Genomic DNA, 23,513 nt, shown 5'->3' on the forward strand with positions numbered 1-23,513 from the left:
GCAGTCTTACATATTTGTTTAATATGAAATATGAGGGGGCTCACGTGTGCACACCCTTCAGTCTCTGACCCTGTGACAGATTGGATGAGGTCCAGTATTGATTCTGTGACAGGATCATGTTGTTGCATCATCGTCTGTGTTTTTGGTTTGAGATTCTTGTTTTTGAAAAGAGCTGAAGAGTGCAGCTCATCATCATCATCACCCTGCTGGTGGCACTAAGTGCACCTCATTGTGTGTGGGTGTAGTCACACTGTCACACAGAGGAAATCCAAACGGGCTGTAAAGTTTTCTTTTATTTCACGAGCTGCTGCCCCACATGGAGTGTCAGGGTGATGTCTGAGCACCAGAGCAGCACTCTCTGATATTATTGGAGGGTCTCGACCTTATAAAGAGCCTTGAGGCGACTGCTGTTTAGTGGTCGCTGTACATTCCTACTCTGAGCTCTGGGCTCATACGAGCAGCTTCACCTGAAATAAAGTAAAATTAAATTTATATCTGACCTGTCAAGACAGAGATCACGAAAAATACCAGAGCAACAAAAAAGAAAAGTTGACCAAACGTAATTCCAAAAAGATGAGTTTCATTTGTTTTTTAAAAGAGAGTCAGTCCACAGACCTTTAGCTCAGAGGGAGAGAGCTCCACACTCTGTGGGTCACAGTGGCAAAAGCCTCGTATGCTGATCACATGACCTCACACAGGGCTGTAGAAGTTCAATAATGTAAGCTGGTGCTGGTCCATGAAGAGCTCTAAAAGTCAGAACCAGAATCTTTAAATGGACTCTGAATTCAGTGGGGAGCCACTGCAGCTGTATTAACAGCACCACCTGTGAGTACCTGGAGGATGCAACAGGACTTAATTTAGCAATGTTTCTTAAGTGATCAAAGCAGGACTGAACCAGAGATTTGACATGAACATCCAAAGTAAGGCGGAGTCAAACGTTACCCCAAAGTTCCTGATAGACGATTTCACAAAAGGGGACCAAGAGCTTTCATTATCTTAGGCACAAATCTGTCAGGAGCACATACACATGCTTCAGTTTTTCCTTCATGAGGTTGGAGGACATTGTCAGCCATCCAGCCTTTAATGGGGTCTACAGCTTAGAAACGTGGGTGTCTCTGCTCAGCTGATGGGAAGGAGCAGCTGACATGGATGCCTCCAAGGTCAGGCGATTTTGGCACATTGACTGGGAGGAGACCCTTGGACAGACTCAGGACGTAACGGCTGGTTTGAGGAGGCCTCGGGGTCTGATCTGGAGAAGCTGGAGGAGGTGTTGGTTTGTGGTCATTCACAATAACCTGTGAGGTGATCAGCCCATGAGTTTAGTCTGTTCTGACTTCTCCCCCTGAGCAAACATCTCTCAGTGTAGCTGCTAACAGCTCCATAAGTGTGAGGCTGAGGAGAACATCCTTTCAATGGAGCATAAATCAAAGTTCTCCGCTGCAGCTCCAGAGCCACATGAATGTCTCACATGCAGAAAGATGCATGTCCTGGTCCTTTGACAAGGACTGTGCCAAACTTCACATGGGGGGGATTGTCAAGATAGCACCATGCCTAACTTTGCAGTGGAAATCCTGGAAAGGTGAAAGCACTCCCTGAAGGCCGTCAGCATGAAGATCCACCCTACGCCGTGATGGTCACATGTTCACAGTCAGAATACTTAATCAATTAAAATTAATCACTGAGAAATTATACATGCTCCTCGTGTTATATGTTCCCGCCTCTTTCTGATCTGTGATGTAAACTTTGATCGTCTGCCTGCGTTTTAACAAATATAACGAAAATAAATGTTTTAAATGTTTGATCCAAAGTGCGCTGCTGGGTGAAGTCTGTCTGTGTGCAGCTCATGACACATGCCGATAACAAACGAGACACAAACAGCTGATGTGCTCTGGTTGCAGCCCCCTAGTGGTCACAGCCTCGAACTACAGCTCCACCTTTTTCAGTGAGAATATTAATCCGTATGATGTCGTTCTGCTAAAACAATTCAATTTTAATTAAACAGCATCAAATCACAACAACAGTCGCTTCACTGTGCTTTATGTTGTAAGGTGGACCCTGCAATAATGCAGAGAATGACCTTGTAGGACCATATCACCCTATTAGAGCACTTCGCTCTCGCTCTGCAGGCCTACTTGTTGTTCCTAGAGTATTTAAAAGTAGAATGGGAGGCAGAGCCTTCAGTTTCCAGGCCCCTCTTCTGTGGAACCAGCTTCCATCACTGTCCTCTGCTCTCATTTCTTCAGTTTTCACTGAGCTTTCAAAGATGACATGAGGAGGCTGCTGTTTATTCAGATCTTATTTTATTCATTTTGAGATGATTGTTAAAAATCAACAGTTTATTGCAGCGGTTTCTTTTCACGATGTGAGAAACCTGAAGAATTAGCTCGACAGATAAGCGCTGATTCAGTTTCCCATGTTTCAGTTTCTGAGTCAATTATTACAGAAAAAGGACTAAAATCCGTTTGTACAAACACAGCGAGGATGTTCATTCTTTCTCCCGGTATAAAAATAAGCTCTAAGTGCTTCACACACTTTAATACTGTCTCTGCTTCAGCGTGTTCACAGCTCAGTGTCGTCGATTAAAACTCTCCAGAAACATTTAAGAATAAAAGTCAACACGAATCAACGACATCACCGTGTCCTGACAGGTCAAAGGTCAATCGCCTCCCTCAAAGCAAGCATGGAAACTCATTAAACTTTTATTAGAGGCATGAACCAGCTTTAGTAACTTTAGTTAACCAAGTGTTTAACTAAACCAGAGATAATAAACCCTGGTTTAGTTAGTGGCAGTGGAAGGAAGGAAAGGTTAAAACAGATGAAAAACAATGAAAGAGCGACGAGACGAGCATCACGGCATCAGCTGGTGTTTATGGAGTAACGCCTCAGAGACACCAGAACGAAGTCAGCAGCTCCACATCCACAAAGTAAGAGGAACCCACAGATTCACTCCAACAGCAGGGACAACGTTTCTGATCCAGCTTCTGTTAGCTGGAGATCATGAGGATTATGAACTGAGAGCACGTTTCAGCAGTACAGCAGTATTGTAAGTGCATCATATCACAGCTTTTTAAAAATGTCGGCTGAAAGTAACTGAAACAGGAGCTTAAATACTGGTCTCAGATTTTTAAAACAAAAGTTTTCAGTAAAAAACCGAGCGACACGAAGGCGATGGCGATAAAATGACTGAGCTACACTTCAATGCTGTAAACACGCTACAAGGAAAAAAAACGATCCAAACGTGAATTCAAACTGACCAATCACAGCCAATCACGGGCTGCCTAATCAATGACGAAACCGTGGAAACCCACGGCCATGATTCGGATTTCAGGAAGCTGGAGAGCAGAGAGCGACGCGTGAAGAAAGAAGAAGATGCTGACGAGTCTGAGACGTTTTCTGGCCGCGGCTTCCTGCGAGACTCAAACCGCCGAGTTCTGGAGAGTTTGGACCTTAGCGTGAAGGCGCATTCGATTCCTTTTGTTTGGGTTTGACTGAGCGTTGGTATCTATAACGAGCCAATCAGATTTCATGTTGTACTTTCAGGAAGTTTGAAAAGAGCATCAAAGCATCCTGTGGGCGTTCTTCTTCTGAAACCACTGCTCTAGAAAACACCGTATCCGTCAGTGTGGCGAGCCGCCACAGCGAAGGCGGGGTAGCCATCGTAGGTGGTGTAGGCAGTCAGGTCCTGACCCAGAGATACGGCCTGCTTCAGCTGGGAGGCGACCGCCGTCGACGCCGGGCCCGCCAGCGTGTATCCTGCGGGGACACACAATGCAAGCTCAGCACCGCCTGTTTCAGGACGGCAGCACAAAACTTTAGCTGTTCTGATCCCATCGAAGCCTTTTAGCTGCAGCATTTTTATAGGCTGTATATAAAAGATGGACGTAGCCGCTGTGATGTCACCTCCTGGTTAGTGAAGTCTCTCGTCCTCTGCAGGAGGAGGAACATTTTATTTTGAAAAATTGCAAGTCATCAGGAGAGAGTTCACTTACAATCACACAGCAGGCGCCTCCTGCTGGTCATCAGCACTCGCGCCTTCTGGCAGGCTTTGAAGCCATGTCCATCTTTTATATACAGTCTGTGGTGTTTGGGCCTGCAGGTGAGCGTCTGTCAGCGGTTAGTTGAGTGAAGCGTTAGTCGGCTTTGGGTACGGACCTTCACATACCTGGGAAGGCTACTGCTGCCACGGCAGCCGCAGTCGCACAGCTGGCATCGGTGGCGCCCTCCGTCTGCACGCCGAGCGTCTGCAGGGTGTGTTCGGCCGCGTGAATTTTAGCCTCTTCTACGCCCGCGCACAGCTTAGCAGGGGTGAAGGGATGGCTGCCGAGAGATACGTGAACAGGTGGACAGTCAGCGCTGCGTCCAGCTGAACAGCAGGCAGGTGATCAGACAGGTGAGACGTGCTTACACGTTGGGGTACTGAGTAGCCAGCGCTGGGATGGTGATCTTGTAGAGGAAGAGCTGTCTCTGGTCTGGACCGATGGCAGAGTGCAGCTGATAGACCGGCTGACCCCAGTTATTCTTCTGACAGAGCTCCTCCAGGACCTGACAGACAGGAGGACAGAGAGACAGGAGGACAGAGAGACAGGAGGACAGAGAGACAGGAGGACAGACAGGAGGACAGAGAGACAGGAGGACAGGCAGGCAGGAGGACAGACAGACAGGAGGACAGACAGGAGGACAGAGAGACAGGAGGACAGAGAGACAGGAGGACAGACAGACAGGAGGACAGGCAGGAGGACAGAGCAGAGGACAGACAGAAGACAGGCAGAGGACAGACAGGAGGACAGAGGCAGGAGGACAGACAGAGGACAGGCAGGACAGACAGGAGGACAGAGAGACAGGAGGACAGACAGCAGGAGGACAGAGAGACAGGAGGACAGGCAGCAGGAGGACAGACAGAAGGACAGGCAGGCAGGAGGACAGACAGAAGGACAGGCAGCAGGGGACAGAGAGACAGGAGGACAGGCAGGCAGGAGGACAGACGAGACAGGAGGACAGGCAGGCAGGAGGACAGACAGACAGGAGGACAGGCAGGCAGGAGGACAGACAGAAGGACAGGCAGGAGGACAGGCAGGAGGACAGAGAGACAGGAGGACAGAAGCAGGAGGACAGAGAGACAGGAGGACAGGCAAGCAGGAGGACAGAGAGACAGGAGGACAGGCAGGCAGGGACAGAGAGACAGGAGGACAGACAGACAGGAGGACAGGCAGACAGGAGGACAGACAGGAGGTCAGACAACAGGACAGGACAGGAAGGAGGACAGGCAGGAGGGCGGACAGACAGGAGGACAGAGAGACAGGAGGACAGGCAGGAGGTCAGACAACAGGACAGGACAGGAAGGAGGACAGGCAGGAGGGTGGACAGGAAGGAGGACAGAGAGACAGGAGGACAGGCGGGAGGACAGACAGGAGGACAGACAGACTGCAGTATTTACTCACAGTAATGGTGCGTGAGAGCTAAAAGTATAAAAGTACGAGGAGAGTCTGTTTGACCAAATATAAAAATATATTTTGTACATTTTAGTGTTTTAATTTGAAAGGTTTGTTCTTCCTTTCGTTTTAAATGAGCAGCATTTAATAAACCCTGACAGCTTCAGTATCGTCAGACTGATCTGGGTTTAGTTTTTCCTGCAGATGAATACATCAAATCTAATTTGATCTGATGCATCCTAGTCTCCCTCACTGACAATCCATCTGAATAAAAACTGAATACAAAAGAAAACGTAAATGTGGAATATCGCCACCAGGTGGAGCCTCGTCCCTGGTTGCTGTTTCAGCTGTTCACTGTCAGAGGTTCTCATCAGGTGTGATATTTACTGCACTGCCATGAAGGCATCATGCGGCCCATGTTCACTGGGTCACATGACTGACTGAGTTTTCCCCTTCATGCAGTTACCTGACTGCTGTGGGTTATTTTGGGGGAGTGAAATTCTTAGATTCCAGTGGGCACTCTGTGGCCTCAGGCTTCTCCTCCAGCTGTGGATCACCCAGTGCACCTGATGAAGCCAGATGTCCACAGACAGGACGCTGCCTCCAGACCCTGAGCTGTGGGCTGAGGTCAGCCCGACTGCATGGACACTTTTCCATCAACTTGGATCGACTCACCACAGTTTTCAGGTTTTTCCATTAGGTCATAGTACTAAAGTAGTAGCTGCTCAGCTGGGGTTCCAAGCAGCCACTAAAACGTGAGCTCATCAGACTGCATGCCACCGATTGGCTGGTCAGTGGCATCACTTGATGAGTCATGAGAGCATCTTGTTCACAAAAATCTAAACCGCCATTTTTGAAACCCAGCAATGAGGGAAATGTCTCCAAAAACAAGGCCGTGGTCCCCGAGTGTGAGAAAAAGCCTCAGACCGAGCAGCAGGTACATCATCGCCTCGACGTCCACCTTTGTTGTGGCGTTCGTGTCACATACCAATTATGCCACAGGACGTTCGGCCCCGTTGGTATAATGACAACAATGTACATTAGGTAGTACTCGAAAGTAATGGAAAACCAGTCGATCGGAGTCAAGTTGATACAATTGGGAACTAATGGACAAGGAGCCTATCGGAAGCACCGAGGTGACCCTGCAGGAGGCCAGGCTCGTTTTGACTCAGCCCAGGTGCTTAGGCCTGGGTAACGCTGGCCCAGGTGAGGTTATTTGACACATCAGGCCGGGACCAGTTGAGACCCCAGTCTGTGCTCTGTCTCCTACCCCCAAATCAGTCTCTCAGATGGCCCCGCCCCTCTGAGAGGTTTCATCCTATTAAAAAGGAGTTTTTTCTTGTCACTGTCGCCAGGTCTGATTGTTTTTTCTGTATAACTGTCGAGTCTATACTTACACTATGATAAATATATAAATAAAACCGAATGAATTTTATGAGTTGTGTGCTCTGGATTTTTGTGCCACACCAACAATTAAAGGCCTCTCGGTCAGGTGTGTCCTGTTACCTGTGGTGCGGGCTTGACAGCGGTGGCCTTCAGGTTCGGGGTCATCGGGGTCAGCTCCATTCCCGGCAGAAGATCATACAACTTCTCCTCTTGCTGCTTGTCTGCCTTCAGCCCGTAGGAGGCACCACCGCCACCACCGCCTCTCCCCATGGCTCCACCCCCAGCAGCGTAGGCCAGGTAGCCCCGCCCACCCAGTCCCCGCACCCCCGCAGCCCCTACAGGTACAGTCATGTAAATTTCTACAGGAAATCGAAAAGGCAGTGAAATCAATCAAATCACCGGAAATCAGCCGTAAGAAGAATCACACAGCCAGACAATTATCTGATCAGAGTGATAACCACGGTGGTAACCACGGTAACCACGGTAACAGTGCACCTGCCCTTCTTCTTCTGATGCTCGTTGACGATTACCGTTTCCTGTCTGATTGAGTTTCAGGTATTTAAATTCATTCAAGCCTGAATTGACAGAAACTTCTCGTGATTCGTGGATCTGTTTTTGATTCCTGCTTCAGAAAAACATTCACACATCATCACGTGTTTGTGATTCAGCTGAACTGCTTCATGACACAGGTGAAATGATGGTTTCTGAGGCCCCGCCTCCAGCCTCCGCACAGCGGCAGAGTTACCTCTGAGACGAGGCCCACTGAGACGACTCACTCTGACTGATCTGTGATTGGACAGTCAGTGTTCAGGGGAGGGGCTTCACAAACTCTCAGTTCACCATCAGAAGTCTGTTTGATTTGGAGCTTTCTTTTATGTTTAAAGCGCTGCAGCATAAAACTAAAATCTGAAAGTGCTGATGGATGCAGAGCGAGCTCAGACTCACACAGAAGCACTGAAACACAGCAGCCTATCAGAGGCAGAGCAGGTTCAAAGCTGAGCCCTGGAGGCTTTTACTCAGAGAAACACAAAGATTTTAAAGTAAATCTGTGGATCCATCTAATCTCTGACAAGGAGGATTCTGCTTTTTCCTCAGAAATGAACCCTCTCCAGCTCGTAGACTGTGTATAAAAGATGTAGGTGGGGTCATGTGACACGGTGAGCGCGGGGTATGGTAGTGGGACTCAGTAGACTCATTTCCCTTTTAGAGTCGCCCCTTGCTCGCCATTAGAAATAATGTGGACTGGTTTGTTTCTATGAGTCAGCTCTGTGTCTCACATGTGTGTTCTCTGTGGTTAACCAAGCATTAGTCTGTCCCCAGCGCAGCTGTTCAGGTGTTCTGACAGAGGGCCTACCTGCTCCTTCAGTCTCAGAGTGCTTTTATTCTGTAGGTGAGTGCGAGCTGTCTTTGCAGGCATTCAGAGATCACACATGCTCTAAGGGCATCCTCACCTCGGACCGACGGCGTCCGGATCAGCCCTCGACCTCCAACGTTAGCTTTGGCCGCTGGGAAGCGGAACTGAGCTGGTATGGCTGTGTAGGCCTGGGGGGCGTAAAACACCGGCGCACCGAGGTACGCCGCCGAAGGGTCGTACATCTATAGGAGGAGAGAGAAAGATGTGTATTTGTACATTTTAACAGGAAGCAGATACGAGTTTCCTGGAGCACCAGAACGAGGTCTACACTCACAGTTTCAGTGTTTCCTGTCACATCTGCTGTCGTTCACGATAAACATCAAGCTGCTAATAATGAGCTCAGTCTGTGTTCAGTAACCCTGATCTAAGCACTCTTAGATGTCCGGTCATCTCAGGAACACGGAAGCCACACCCACCTGCTGTTCAACCATTCTGTTTGTGAGTGACAGCCAGTCAGAAGGAAATTGTCTTAAAGGGGGAGGAGCTAAAATAGCTTGTTTCAGACAGCAAATGAAGTGAGGGGCTGCACCGAGGCTCAGTATCAGCTACAGAAGGATTATTTTGAGCTGTGGATCATTGAAAGCTGCCCTGAAAGGAGGAATAACTCAGAGTGCCTGTTGGCTTCCTGTTGGTCAAACATTGTGTCACATGACATTCGTCAATAACTCACCTGTCCCAGCGTGTAGGAGGTGTAGTCGGTCTGTAGCAGAGAGCCTCCTCGGCCTCCCGTCCCTCTGGTGTAGCGAACGTAGCTGTCTTTGTCCACCGGCTTAGCCAGCGTCACCTCGATGGGAGAGCCGTCCACCACCTGCAGGAGATCCTGGTCAGTCTTTGAGGCTTTCAGAAACCTTCTCCTCACGGTTAACACACAGGTGTCCACTGATTACAGCATAACAAGCGTAATCAAAACGGATTTTGATTAGTGAAAACAGAGGAAGAACTAAATGTCGGGCCTTGCTGACCTTCCCGTTGAGCGCTTTCATGGCGTTGATGGCGTCCTCTCTCTGAGTGAAATGGACGAAGGCGTAGTCTCTGATCTTCTTCACTCGCTCCACTGCGCCTGCAGCACAAATACAAAAAGTACTTTTCTAAAACCAAATTTCTTTCTGCAGACACTTGTCCTCAAATACAAAATACTTCAAATATTACTTTTAAAAGTTTGTCTTTCAAAATCTGCAGTTCAGTTACAAAACGAGCAACAACAAGACGCATTCAGGGACAATCAGAGCTTTGATCGAACCTGGCTTCAGGCTGTTGAACTCCTTCTCGATGGTCTCCTCTGTCGTCTGCAGCATCAGGTTCCTCACATACAGAATCTTCACTGTTGCCATGGTATCCTCGTCAACCTCCACCTCAGGCTCCGCCCAGTCCACAGCGATGGCGTGACCCCACAGCTGGATACGACCTAAGAAAGAAGACGGAGACTCGTGATCAAGTCTGGCAGGGATCGTTCTCTTTGTGATCCTCGACTTGTAAACTGCTGGTCTGAAGCCACTCCCCCTCAGCTGAGAAGGAGGAGCTAATTACTGCTATACCTGTTAATTACTGCTGATCAGTAACATCCAAATAAATCCTCTCAAACTGAGCTCAGACATCTTGGACAGTACAGTGACCTCACAGCAGCCATGTTATTGGTCACATAATGTCAATGAAAATGCTCCAGAAGGCTCCAACAGCACAAACACAGTCCAGAGGAGCAGTTCAGGTGAAGCTGGCAGACAGCTAGCAGCTATAGCCACCTGTGTAACCATCCATCTGTCACTCAAAGAGGCCACGCCCCTAAAAGGTAAAGTTTAAGCCTTAATGCAATTTAAATAGATGAGTTATGTAAACAGATGTTATGAATGGGAAATTATCTATAAAGACCAAACAGGTTGTAAAGACATTTATTTCTGCTGTAAAGGTTTAACATGAGAGTCTATGGGACTGACTCACTGCTGCCTCTGCTGGACGTCAGAGGAACATGCTGGCTTTATTTTTCTAATATTACTAGAGTGTGTAATTGTCCTCTGGACGTGCTGGTGATGTTTGTGGTGTTGGGTTCAGGGTCAGAAACCAAGTAAGATGCTAACGAGGCAGACGCTCTTTAACTTCAGCAGGACTCAGTGATGATTGGACGCTATTGGACGCCAGATTTCAGAGGCACGGTGTCGTGGCTTTCCACCCGCCTGATCAGACTTAATGCTGCACAATGAGCCTGATCTTCCTGTGGAGAAGCAGTAAAGCTGTTTCTGTATCTTATCTCTGACACTTTCAGCTTTAGACTCCAGGAGAATCACATAGTGTAACAAACCAACAGCTTTGGGTATATTTATGGGTCTATCTGAAACTCACATTCACATTACTCATACAGCAGTTATCTTATCATTAAGCCCATCCAAGCTCTTCTTCTATTGGACATTGTGTCACAGGCTGTGATTGGCCAGTGATAATGCAGCCTTACAGCCAGCCAAAAAGAGACTTTGGCATTTTTTATTATGTTAGGTTTACTTTACGAGGTATTAGACAGTGTGAAGCCGGGTGGAGAGCTACAGCTGAACTATAAATTATAAATTTATTGATGAGGCCCTCATGTGGCCGCCTAAGGAAAATTAACTGCCCACTGCCGGTGTCAAGGATTTGTTAGCTAAACCACTGCAGCTGCAGCTGCTCAGTGTCTCCAGCACCACAGGAAGTTGGCACCAGCTGATCAACAGAGCCTTCAAGTTTTAGGGGATAACTGAACCCGTTTTAGCAGATCCTTTGAAAACATCTTATTTTTGTTCTTCAGTGAATCGTTCCTGAAGTCAGAGCGGGAATTATAACTGTACATTAGCTAAGTTTGAGTTTGGTTTGGTACCTGGCAGCAGTTTGCGGCGGGCCATGGCAGCTGCTCGGTGGCTCTCATACTCGACAAAAGCAAAGCCTCTGTTCTTGGATTTGTCGGCGGCGCTGGGGTACACGATGACATCGACGACGCCGTCGGTGACCTTCTTCATCTCTGACAGGATCTCCTCTCGCTTCTTGGTTTTTGGAATCCCGCCAACAAAGAGGCGGCAGTTATCGACGCTGGCACAAACGCCGAGGAGGCGTCCGTTCCTGTGGGCCAGAGAAAGATTTGGTTCAAGCTCAAACGGGAACCCAGCTGGCTAAGGTTGCTTTGTTAGGTCTTTGCTGATTGGCACTTGGGTGTTTCTATGTTTGTACTGGACTGTGACCACAACCCAAGACTTTGGGTTTATTTGTTAAGGGGCTTTTTTGTGTTAAAAGCACTCGAGTACCTGCACCATCTGTTTCCCCGGTGTAATGCTCCCAGTCTATTTTGAGATAAAGAAGCTCTCCTCGCTCTCCTGCTTCCTGCCTGTTCACTTTATCGGCTGACTTGTCATGAACATTTGAATTTTGGACTTGTATCTGCTCTGGTTTCCTCTCGTCTGGACCATTACGTAGTTTGGGTGTTTCTGGTGGATTGGTAGAATAATTTGCGTTACGTCACTGGCAGGGTTAAAGGTCGTAGGGTTGGGTGTTTGGTTAGTGGGTCATAGAAGGTTAGTTGGTCAGTTGATAGGCTGCAGGTCAGGGGTGGGGAACTCCGGGGTCCTGCAGGTTTTAGATGCGTCCTTGATCCAACACAGCTGATTTAAATGGTTAAATGAGCTCCTCAGCATGTCTCGAAGTTCTCCAGAGGCCTGGTCATGAACTAATCATGTGATTCAGGTCTGTTGACCCACGGTGAGATCTAAAACTGGCAGGACACCAACCCTTGGGGTTCCCCACCCTTGCTGTAGGGGGATGGCCGGCTGGTAGGGTGATGGTAGGTGGGTACTGCTAGTCTGTACCGACGTTAATTAATGATTCTCTCAACAAGGCAGTCACCAATGAGGAATCAGAACCAGGCTGGACTCCCAGGTTTGACTAGTCGCCTGACTGGTTTGACTCTGGCTGTTGTAACTAAAGACTTATATGAGCTGAAGTCAGGTGAGGCATGACTCTTGAACCACCTGTGCTCCACATTCAGGAGAAGGTGCTCACATTAAAGATGCCTGCTGGTCAGGTTGTTTGGGTACTCAGTGCTTCTTAGTTTGCTGCTCCATTATGTTTGCAGTTGTGAACTGTTACTAGAAAAATAACTCTAACATTTCTTTGACAGTGACTGAAAGAAAGTAGACCTGAAGCCTGCCGATGTGTTTCTGAGAGCTCAGTTATCCTGTCATTATTCAGTACAAATGAAGATAAAAGAGGGATCACCTAATCTCATAGTTGTTGAGCTGCTTCATGGCAGCCCTGGCCTCCTGTTTGTTGCTGAAGGTGACAAAGGCGTAACCTCTGTTGTTCCCGTTGAAGTCCATCATCATCCTCACCTCGTAGATCTTTCCAAACTGAAGAGATGGAGAGGGAAGCACCCACAGATGAAACAACACCCCCAGATAGATCACAGTGACCGCATCCTTAACCGTGGTTCTCTGACCTTCTCACACAGCGGAACCAGCTCATCTTCAAACAGATCTCTCGGCAGTTTCCCCACAAAGATCTCGCTGCCCCTCTCTGGTGGGGGGTCGTCCCAGCCTGGAGGCGGGCCGCCGTACCGCCGCTGACCGTTCTCCTGAAGCGCCAGCAGGAAAACATGAAAAGCATTCAGGAGCAGTAACAGACACGTGCTGCTGTCTCCTGGGTCTGAGGGTCCACGTACCTGGCGCAGCTGGTATCCGGTTCGCTGCATGAGTGAACGAAGCGCCGCCTCCTTCTGCGTCCCCGCCAGTCCGTCCCCGCTTGCTTTCTGATTGGAATCCATTGGGTGTGATTGACAGCGATATGTAAATCAGGGAAATTAGCGGTGCTCACTGGAAGACAATAACAGCAAAGGTGTTATTATGAATGCAAACAGCTGTGAACCTGTCCACCTGCACGTGTCATCCAATAATGTGCCGGAGTTTTGCACACAATACAGTCACACCTGTTTGAATGCAAATCACTGCAAGCTTCAGACCGTAACATGTTTGAGGGACGTTAAATGTTCATTTGATGTCGTGCTGATGGTTTTATTCCACACTGAAAGTGACCGGACTCACTGAGTCCCTGAGCTGGACCTCTGCACATCTAAACCAAGCTGCTTTAGATGCATTTACGTGCGGACGCTGACGGGGGAAACGCTGGGTGGTTTCAGCAGCTTTTGTCACTGACGTGGTCGAACAGCAGTCGAGGAGGACCTGCTGGTCTGAACGGCATACACGAGTCGTGTTTTGAAGAGCGCTGCAGCGAGGTCAAGGTCTGCTCGGTAATCATTGACAGAGACTGTGGAAAGCTGCAGGCTGGAAGCCCGTCTCACTGTAACACTGAGAGGAAACATGCGAGGCTTCAAATGTGAAGCCAGCACATTTATAAATCCTGTGTTTCATGAATGAATCACACACTCCTCTCTAACGAACCTCAAACCTGAACACTCTAACCACAGCCTGGGCCAGAAAATGGTCCCAGTCCTCCCAGTTTGGGAATGAGATGAAGGCAAAAACAAACAGTTGTTCTGTGTATCTGTCTCTTTATTTACAGGAACCACAGGACAGCACACAGTCAGCCGATGATGTAGAGACAGAGAACGACCTTGTGGACTTTGGCTGATGCTGCTGGGTTTATGATGATGCTGGCGACAGCAGGGAGGAAGAATGCCCCTTTACTATGAAGACCTAGAACGTTCAGCCACTCATCAGTAATGACTACATGTCATTTAGATATTTCCAAGCACAAGAACATCTGTCGCTGTCGTGGAAATATGGGAACAATAAGAGCGTTTGGAGTTTAGGTTCAAAACGATGTTTGAACCAGCGCGTTACAATGCGCCGCCATCCGTTCAATCTGACACGCTCATGCTCGCGGGCATCTCATGATTGCACAGCTGCACTGTCAAGCATGTGGACCTCGTGAGCCAGCTACATGATAAGTCGGACTTCCTTAACCACCTCCAGATTCTGATCCTCTTTAAGTTCACGATCAAATAAACCCAGAAGCATCACTGAGAGTCCAAAGTGCAGAGAGGATATTCTCGCAGGTGGTGCAATAAGGTTTAACGTCCAAACAAAAACAATATAGCTCAGTTAGCAGTTAGCTGGAAGTTAGCTTGCTAGTTTCCATGTAAAGGTGATACTCCACGTTCTGACTGAAGAACCTGGGACAGAAACACAGACTGAAAACTAAACAGCAGCGAGGTTGGAGGGTTAGTGAAGCTAGGCTAGCTGACAGGTGGAGATGTAAACACATGAGCACAGAAAGATGGAGGACCAGGGTTAAACTGTCCCCAATGAAAGTTCACATTGAGACAATCGCCATCACATGACAGCAAGAAGCCACCAAAAAGAGAACGTCTGGGGTGATCGGTCCACAGCAGGGGTCAGAGGTCAGGTCGCTGTTAAAGTCCTGATCCTCGGCTGCTGCAGCTACAGCGCTCAGTACATTTATGACACCAGTGTCAGGTTCATAAATTATTACAGTTAATCCTCGAGTGTGCGCTTTAATCACTGTGCTATTTTCAATAGTAACATATGATCATTGTTGTTATTATTTTTATTCAGAATCGCAGTTTTAGTTTTCGTGGTCAACGTCCTGTTTGCCCGTTAATATAAATGTACGTTTTTAACAGGTTTTTGACAAATGGTAAATGGCCTGTATTCGTATAGCACTTAGTCCCTATGGACCCCAAAGCGTGTTACACTACATTCAGTCATCCACCCATTCACTCACCGGTGATGGCAGGTACACTGTAGCCACAGCTGCCCCGGGTGCACTGACAGAGGCCACAGTGTAAGACAAATTTCTAAAATATTTGTGTTCTCTTGTTTCTACGACAGCTCAAAGTCTCACGCTGCATCAGAATAACGGTGATAAAAAGCTGACCACAAAAGAGTTTCATTAAAAAGAGGAGAGACAGACACGAGCACAGAGACGCCCTCTCCTCTGCAGGAGGGGTGGCTCTGTCCCCGGCCTTTATCAAACTGCCCTCCAGTTTGGGCGTTGCCTGTGTGTGCTCTGCTCTTTGACGGGGGCTGTGACCTCAGAGCGCTCCCCAGCTCTGGGTCCCAAACTCCTGAAAATCAAAGCTCTTTAAGCACAGAACAACTCGTACTGGACATCAGCTGTTGGTGGGAGTCACGCTCAGTGTTCGTCCGATTGTGTCTGGGAGCTCTGTGAACACACAAGGAAGTTTAGGGTGAGCTGAGAGTCAGCGCGTGGAAAAACATCAGCTGGACTCAGTCACCTGCTGCTGAGATCCACCAATCAGCACGGCTGACAGAGGGGCGTTTGGCTGGCAAACAGAGCTGATGCCTAAAAAGATCTGCGTTTCTTCAGCTGGTCATGAATCTGTTGACATTTTCAGTTTTTCAATCAAAAAACACGTTTTAATTTTTATCCAGTCAGACAGAGAGAGCAGAGGCCACAGCTGTGAGTATGGAAGCCCATCAGCGCCCAGAACTTAACGACAGGCTCCATAAAACCTTCATTACTTAAAACTTCAGCCAGTCAGAATGAGTTACACGATGCATCGCAGTCATGATCAGGTAAGCTGGTGTGTTGCATCTTTATAAATACATCCTGACAGAATGAGACCAAAAATAACACAAGCATGCGTTCTGTGATATGATATCAAAACATTTTATATTGAAATCGTTCAACATTCATGTGGAAGTTCAAATTTCAGGGTAGAAGATCAAAATAATGTCAAAATACATGGATTCAATAAAAAAAAAATTAGGGGTTAAATTGTCTAAATTGTCTTAAAATATAATGTAACCTATAATTAAATATGTGTATACATTTATAACAACTGTGTAAAAATATGACATATTAATATAAATACCAATAAAGTATCAGTTAAAGGTAAAAAAATTTGCCTAAATTAAAATGTAATGTTGTTCAAAATGATGAAAGAATAAATGAAAGACTTACAGCCCCAGTCATGACCTCCATCTTCTCCTACAAATCCCAGCATGCCTTTCAGCAAATCTGCCTTATCAGCCTGTGTGAGCTGCAGCTCGCTCTCAGAGTAATCTCTGCTGCTGCGCTGGTTAACCTTTCCCCACGTTTCAACCACTACAGCCACGTCTGCACAGTCACATCTGCACAGTCACATCTGCAAATCTGCGTCTGCACATCTGCACAGTCACATCTGCACAGTACATCTGCAAATCTGTGTCTGCACATCTGCACAACCACATCTGCACAGTCACATCTGCAAATCTGCGTCTACACATCTGCACAGTCACATCTGCACAGTCACATCTGCAAATGCGTCTGCACATCTGCACAGTCACATTGCACAGTCAAATCTGCACAGTCACATCTGCACAGTCACATCTGCAAATCTGCATCAGTCACATCTGCACAGTCACATCTGCACAGTCACATCTGCACATTCACATCTGCAAATGCGTCTCACATCTGCACAGTCACATCTGCACAGTCACATCTGCACAGTCACATCTGCAAATCTGCGTCTGCACATCTGCACAGTCACATCTGCACAGTCACATCTGCAAATCTGCGTCTGCACATCTGCACAGTCACATCTGCACAGTCACATCTGCAAATCTGCAGTCTGCACATCTGCACAGTCACATTTGCACAGTCACATCTGCACAGTCACATCTGCAAATCTGTCTGCACATCTGCACAACACATTGCACAGTCACATCTGCACAGTCACATCTGCAAATCTGTCTGCACATCTGCACAGTCACATCTGCACAGTCACATCTGCACAGTCACATCTGCAAATCTGCGTCTGCACATCTGCACAGTCACATCTGCACAGTCACATCTGCACAGTCACATCTGCAAATCTGCGTCTGCACATCTGCACAGTCACATCTGCACAGTACATCTGCACAGTCACATCTGCAAATCTGCGTCTGCACATCTGCACAGTCACATCTGCACAGTTACATTTGCGCAGTCACATCTGCACAGGTGACCCGTTGAAGACCACGGTGTGTGTTTGAGGCAGCAAACAAGCTGCAGTGTTTATGCTCTGTTCTGAAAAGTTGACCTTTGACCCTAACTCCAGTGTGGGTCACACAGCTGCAGCTGTGATAAACACCAGGAACATAAGATGTTTTTTTCCAGCTGACCGCAGCACTGGATGAAAACAAACTACTTCCTGTCCTGTTAAACGCCGCAGCTCGCTCTTAGACTGTGTTTCCTGTCTGTCTTCAAATTAAAAGTCCAAGCAGTGACCTGGGTGAAGCACTGCACTGAGTTTATGAAGGTAGGCGTCATTTTCCTGTAAACATTTCAGTGATGTGTGACGTCAGAGGTCAAATGTTCTGACTTTGTGAACAATAACTGAATTTAATCTGTGGATAAAAATCGATTTCAAAGGTAATAATCACATAAAATATTCCTACTCTGGTCTTAAAGATCACATTTAAGTAAAGAGAAGTTTAGACGCCAGCACTACGTCCTGATTGGATCCTGATGAGCACCTCGCTCGTTTCCACTCAGATCTTTTTAATGTCCTGGTGACCTTCAAAGTGAAATGAATAACTACTCGCTGCTGATTCCCGATGGCTGACTTTACAGACGGAGTATTTTCCTGTTTTGAAACTGGAGGAGTTGATGAGTGACAGGTGGATCTACCGGTCACAGGTAGCCCCGCCCTCCTCCTTCCTGTTCCACTCGGACTCTGACGGGACCAAAATCGAAAAATACTCTAAAATACACTTCCTGTTTTCTTCAGTCTGACCTGAAAGTACTGACTGAACCCAGATCAGCTGAGCAGGACGCTCATTTTCTCATAGACTTCTATACAGTCAGAGTTTAGAGGAGTCGCCCCCTGCTGGGCATTAGGAGCAATGCAGGTTTAATGCGCTGCAGCAGTTTCCATCTTTATACACAGTCAATTACAAAATCAAAAAAAATTAAACTCTGACTAAATGTGGCTCTAGCTCCTGATTAATTACTGGATTATAATAATAATAAGTTACAGTTCAGCTTCTGTTTGGATTAAACTGAGTAGTAAATATTTTACTTTAAGCTTTTTCTGTATAAATGTGGGACTTCACGGAGCAGGAGTCTTTTCTTTTTAACCTTGAAATCCAACGCAGACAGAAACTCGACTCTGTGCTTGTTTGTGTTTATTTCTGATGTTTCAAAATAAATATAAACTCGGCTGCACAGCGGCAAAAAGCTGCTGCTCTGTCGGCTCCGCTCGCACATTTGGAATTAAATTTCAGGTGTTTTTATGGGTCGAGAGACACTTGCTCACATTCTCTCTTTTTTCACACAGCAGTAGGGAGACATTTACTTAGCACTCTCGCTCTCTCCATTAAAACACCCATTAACCCCGGCCGGCCTGTTTGCTCAGCTAGCTGCTTTTAGCCTCTGTGACAGCTACTGTTCACCAGACACCAGCGAAGAAGAGAGGAAGAACGACCCTCACTTTACCTGTTCACACTTTCTCTCTCTCTCTCTGTATTTAAAATATAAAATTCAAACCTAAAAAACTTTATTTGCATGAAAGAGAGACAAAAACTCACCTGAGCAATTTCAGAGATCACCTCCCTCCGATCAGAGCTGTGTCATTCTGAGCGCCGAGTGTGTGTTCACGTGTCATCAGGGGCCTCTGTGTGTGAGTGTGTGTGTGTGTGTGTGCGTTTGTGTGTGTGTGTGTGATCACATCATATCAAACTCCAAAGGTTCACTGTCTTCGTGTTAGCTTTACAAGCTGCCCAGCGTTAATGTTTAACCCGCTGCTATCTGTGGAGACACACACACATGCATGCAAATACAGACACACACACACACATACTTGTGGAGTGTCCTGCAAATGTCTCTTCACAGCACACAAACATGTGGTCAGGTTTTTAACCCAGGGCCTAAAACCTGGTCCTGGTTCTGACTCAGACCTCGGCTCCAGGCCTGAACCCTGCAGTTCTTCTGACGTCCACTAGAGGCCCAACGCTGCCTCTACAAAACATCCCCGTGTTAAAAACTAGGGAGGAGCAGGAGAGTCAGACAATGATTATTAAATAACTACATTTTTAAAAAAAAATCCAAAATCATTTTCAAAATCTGTATGTTTATTTTTTTTTAATTTTTTTAAATATAATAAAAATAAGTAAATAGACATAAAAATTTAACATGGAACATAAATTGTTTTGTCTTTTGACATTTAAAATGCTCATTGTACTCCTTGAACTAGCAGCTACTGGACTAGCTTCTTCATTTAGCTTTCGGTAAGTCGTTTTGTCCTTACAGCAACAGTTTGAGAACTGTTTGGACGTTCCCTGTCTTAAAATGTCCAGCATGGATATATGACGAACATGAAGGCACTCTGCAGTGAAACTGAGGCCCCATTCTCCAAGTGTGCATCTGATTCACCTGATAAAGGCGAGGAATGCTAGTGTTAGCCACGCTAGCATAGCTAACACTAGCATAGCTAACACTAGCATAACTAACACTAGAATAGCTAACACTAGCATGGCTCCCACTAGCCTGGTCACAGCAGATGGCCCCGCCCCTCCCTGAGCCTGGTTCTGTTGGAGGTTTCTTCCTGTTAAAAGGGAGTTTTTCCTTCCCACTGTCGCCAAAGTGCTTGTGTAACATAGTTAAATAGAGTCGAAGTTAAATCCCCCTAAATGGGACATTGGCACCAACATACTGTTGTCACCCTGCAACACTCACAAAGGGCAAGGGATTCTGGGTAATCCTGAGAATAATGGAGGATTCCTGCGAGGTAAGGAATGCGCAAATGTCGTGGGGAAGAAAAATCATATCGCTGGTTGTAACGGTAATACAAGCTGACCCGATTATTTTTGTTGTTTAAACATCATTTGTTGCGGGTCATTTCTCATGTCCTCATGTTGAATTGAATGCACGTTTATGTGAGATTTCTTTTTTGGGAAGAGAGGGAAAAAATGGGAGCACAGTTAGCTAACTCTGTTGTTGCCTTTCCATTTAGATCTTACGCTGATTGTCCACGACAATAAAAGAAAGCATTCTAACTTGTTGCCTTTTTGTTGTGAATGCAGGTATGTGACTGTGCCACACTGTTTAGAGTACACATTGTTTTATGTACAGTTCTGAAATATATTTCTGTATTCCTTTCATTTGGGAAATTTAAGATGCAGACTAATTGTGTTGAGGTTCTTCTATTTTGTTTGTATAATTTTACCACTATATGGGCACACTGCAAGTGGAAATGTAATCCTCAGAATAACGAAGGATTCCTGTGAGATCTTACGCCGATTGCCCACCACAATAAAGGAAAGCATTCTAACTTGTTTTGTGATCTTGTTGGTCAGCGTTGGTTTTCTCCTTGGAGTCTCCCATGGAGGCCATTTTTGCCCAGCCTCTTTTTTATTGTTCATCGTGACCTCTGACTTTAACTGAGCCGCATGAGCCCTGCAGGTCTTTGGATGTTGTTTTAGGGTCTTCTGTGACCTCCTGGATAATTTTGGCCAGCCGGTCGCTCCTGGGAAGGTTCGGCACTGTTCCAGGTTTTCTCCATGTGTGGATAACGGTTCTCACTGAGGTTCACTGGAGTCCCAAAACGTCAGAAATGTCTCTGTAACCTTTCAGACTGAAAAAGTTGAGTCCACGAGGAAACCTTCTGATTGAAAACAAACGTGTCTCAGGATTCAGCTGATCGACGCTCCCAGCAGTCGGCGTTAGGTTTGGTAAAGAGATAAAACCATCAGACCTGACCTTTGAGTTCAGATGAACTGTGGGGTCCACATAGCTGTGGTTCTGATCTTTAGGTGCTTTTAAAGGTTTAAATTAACTTCTGTTCTTCAACACATGTGGCCAGATGTTCCCCGTGGTTCCCAAATCTAAAAAAACGAAATGTCGAGTTTTTTAAAGTTTTATTTAGAGGTGAAATCTTTAACGTACGTTTGATCTTTATTATAAGTTGTCATCTATTCATTTTCTGCTTCCTGTCTGGATCTGCAGTCTAAACAGTCAAACATTTTATTTTGAAAGGCACAGTCCCAGCTCTACTGGGACCTCCACTCTGCTTCAACTGTAGTTTGAGCATTTTGCGGGGGGGACTTCTCTGACCCAGCTGCAGCTCCGGTGAGATGAGTGGGCTGGAGGTGGATGTGGGGTGGCAGCTGAACGCTGAGCAGGTCGGGGAGGTGAAGCGCAGGCTGCAGGAGGAGGAGCTTCCTGAGGAGGAAGGTGCACAAGTGTGAGTAGGAGGCAGAGCTACAGAGATTCAACAAAACCCAGAGGTGAGCTCACACACCTGAGAGTGATGTCACTGATACACAACAACAAACCTGTCAGAGAAGTTTGAAGAACAGCTGATTCACATCAACACCTGTGCTTTTATTCTGAAAAAGAAATCATAACCAGCCATATATTTAAATTTTTCGTGGTTCGTTAAATTATCACTGTGTTTATAATTTATTGATTGGTGTGTGTGAATGAGAGCTCCACAGTTAGGTCAATGAGGTGAAGAGTAATCTGGATACTGACGCGTCACAGATCCATATTTAGATGTTTTTATTTCTCAGTGCTCACGTTTAACCATCGCACAGCTCAGCATGTTACTGCACAGTAGAGGCCGCCCACAGTGGAAACCAGAAAGACCCCAGCAGCCGTCACAGACCTGCACCACCTTTACTGTGCTGTGTGGACAGTAAAGGTGGTGGGGTTGCAGTGCGGAGCATACATCCTGTAAATAAACAATGGTAGCCTGCAAATGTCAGAGTTACATACAAGTTCAACCCAAGATAAGGACAATGCTGGACAACACCTCCCACTGGAGCACACTCAGTGAGAGACTGAGGTTACCCATAATGCACCACTGAATGACACAGGAAGTCATTCCTGCCTGTGCATCTCTCTGTACAACTCCTCCATCTGATGCAGAGAACACACTGCAGGAGTTACACTCTCACTATCTGCACACACTCTGCAGAGCAGTAACAAACAAGTTTCACAGGTTAGAGTCAAATGTCAATCATAAATATTTCACATATTTCACGTCTGTACTATTCTGGATATTTATAACTGAGCTTTTTGTATATATTAGAGCTATTTCTTATATTTTGGAACTTTGTGCTATATTGTATTATTTAAGTAGTTCAGTCTGTTACTGTTATTGTGTTGGAGCGACTGTGACCCACATCGATTCTTCTGGGATTAATAAAATATTCTGATTCACAACATCAAGATGCTTTTTATAGTAAGATAAAGACCCCACATTAATACAGCGAAAACTCCAAACTGACAATCATATGACCTCCTATGAGCAAACACTTTGGTGACAGTGGGAAGGAAAAACTCCCTTTTAACAGGAAGAAACCTCCGGCAGAACCAGGCTCAGGGAGGGGCGGGGCCATCTGCTGTGATTGGTTGGGGTGAGAGAAGGAAGACAGGATAAAGACATGCTGTGGAAGAGAGACAGAGATTAATAACAGGTGTGATTCAGTGCAGAGAGGTCTGTTAATACTTACTGAGTGAAGAAGAAACACCCAGTGCATCATGGGAATCCCCGGCAATCTACACCTATTGCAGCATAACTAAGGGAGGATTCAGGGTCACCTGGTCCAGCCCTAACTATATGCTTTAGCAAAAAGGAAAGTTTGAAGCCTAATCTTGAAAGTAGAGATAGTGTCTGTCTCCTGAATCCAAACTGGAAGCTGGTTCCACAGTTTGGCTGCAGTTTGTTGTAATGACAGTGATCGTCCAGCAGAGGGCACCACGTGACAGCAGGAGTCCTGAGCTGGCCTTCAGCCGCTCTACCTGCTCTTTAGTAACTTTATTTATAAAAGACACGAACGCTGTTTATGTTTTTCTATGAAATGTTTTTTTTCCACTGCTAAAAGATAATAAAAAATTCAGCTACGAGACAATTATTGCAGAGAAATACTTAAAAAATAAAAAATGAATAACTTTACAAAGCCCATTAAATATGATGAGCTGATAAAGGATCATAAAGGAAGACTATAGAAGACAACATCACATAAAAGCACGTCCATAAAAATGTGGTTTTGAAGGAAGTGTCTGATTTTATGAGCCCGCTCTGCTCCAATTACTAGAACTTTATTTCCACAAACAACAAAACAGACCGACTGACATGAAGCGACCCCTGCAGCGTGCAGAGAGACCACAGCACGGAGGCAAAGGTGCCACAGGGGGAATCGAACCGTGGACCTGCAGCACGCCGTGTGCACAGGACACATCACCACATTCACTCAGGAAGCTGCAGGCCTGCACACAGTGCTCCAGCAACATCCATCAGAACCACACCTGTCTGCCTCCACCAGCTTCTGATTCCGACTCAGCCCGGGTCCAGGACTGAACTCGTG

The 23,513-nt window shown here is 46.5% G+C and overlaps 1 protein-coding gene across 3 annotated transcripts; it reads right to left on the reverse strand.

The window, feature by feature from the left end:
• Positions 1 to 2,283: 2,283 nt before the first annotated feature.
• On the reverse strand, positions 2,284 to 18,864 carry a1cf (apobec1 complementation factor). Of its 3 annotated transcripts, none has more exons than XM_005948475.2 (13): positions 18,732 to 18,864; positions 12,899 to 13,049; positions 12,677 to 12,811; positions 12,457 to 12,587; positions 11,069 to 11,307; positions 9,470 to 9,634; positions 9,192 to 9,289; positions 8,900 to 9,037; positions 8,267 to 8,411; positions 6,936 to 7,150; positions 4,406 to 4,542; positions 4,163 to 4,317; positions 2,284 to 3,753 (listed from the first exon to the last, which is right to left on the reverse strand). In XM_005948475.2, exons 2-13 carry the CDS (start codon positions 12,998 to 13,000, stop codon positions 3,599 to 3,601), a joined length of 1,815 nt encoding a protein of 604 aa, XP_005948537.1. In that variant the 5' UTR covers positions 13,001 to 13,049; positions 18,732 to 18,864; the 3' UTR covers positions 2,284 to 3,598. The 3 variants fall into 3 exon arrangements, with proteins under 3 accessions (XP_005948537.1, XP_005948536.1, XP_014185134.1); XM_005948474.2 differs by having other exon boundaries at positions 6,936 to 7,174; XM_014329648.2 differs by having other exon boundaries at positions 3,641 to 3,753; positions 4,153 to 4,317; positions 6,936 to 7,174.
• Between the last annotated feature and the right edge of the window lie 4,649 nt (positions 18,865 to 23,513).

The sequence above is a fragment of the Haplochromis burtoni genome, unplaced genomic scaffold (assembly GCF_018398535.1).
Source record: "Haplochromis burtoni strain Fernald_Lab_line unplaced genomic scaffold, NCSU_Asbu1 Contig_594, whole genome shotgun sequence".
NCBI lineage: Eukaryota > Metazoa > Chordata > Actinopteri > Cichliformes > Cichlidae > Haplochromis > Haplochromis burtoni.

Excerpts from the sequence above, each read along its gene's own strand:
- a1cf (XM_005948474.2), bottom strand. The coding sequence starts at position 13,000 with ATGGATTCCAATCAGAAAGCAAGCGGGGACGGACTGGCGGGGACGCAG. Across the intron at positions 12,812-12,898 it reads CCGGATACCAGCTGCGCCAG|GAGAACGGTCAGCGGCGGTA; the intron begins GTACGTGGACCC and ends CTGGCGCTTCAG. Across the intron at positions 8,412-8,899 it reads CCTCCTACACGCTGGGACAG|ATGTACGACCCTTCGGCGGC; the intron begins GTGAGTTATTGA and ends CTCCTCCTATAG.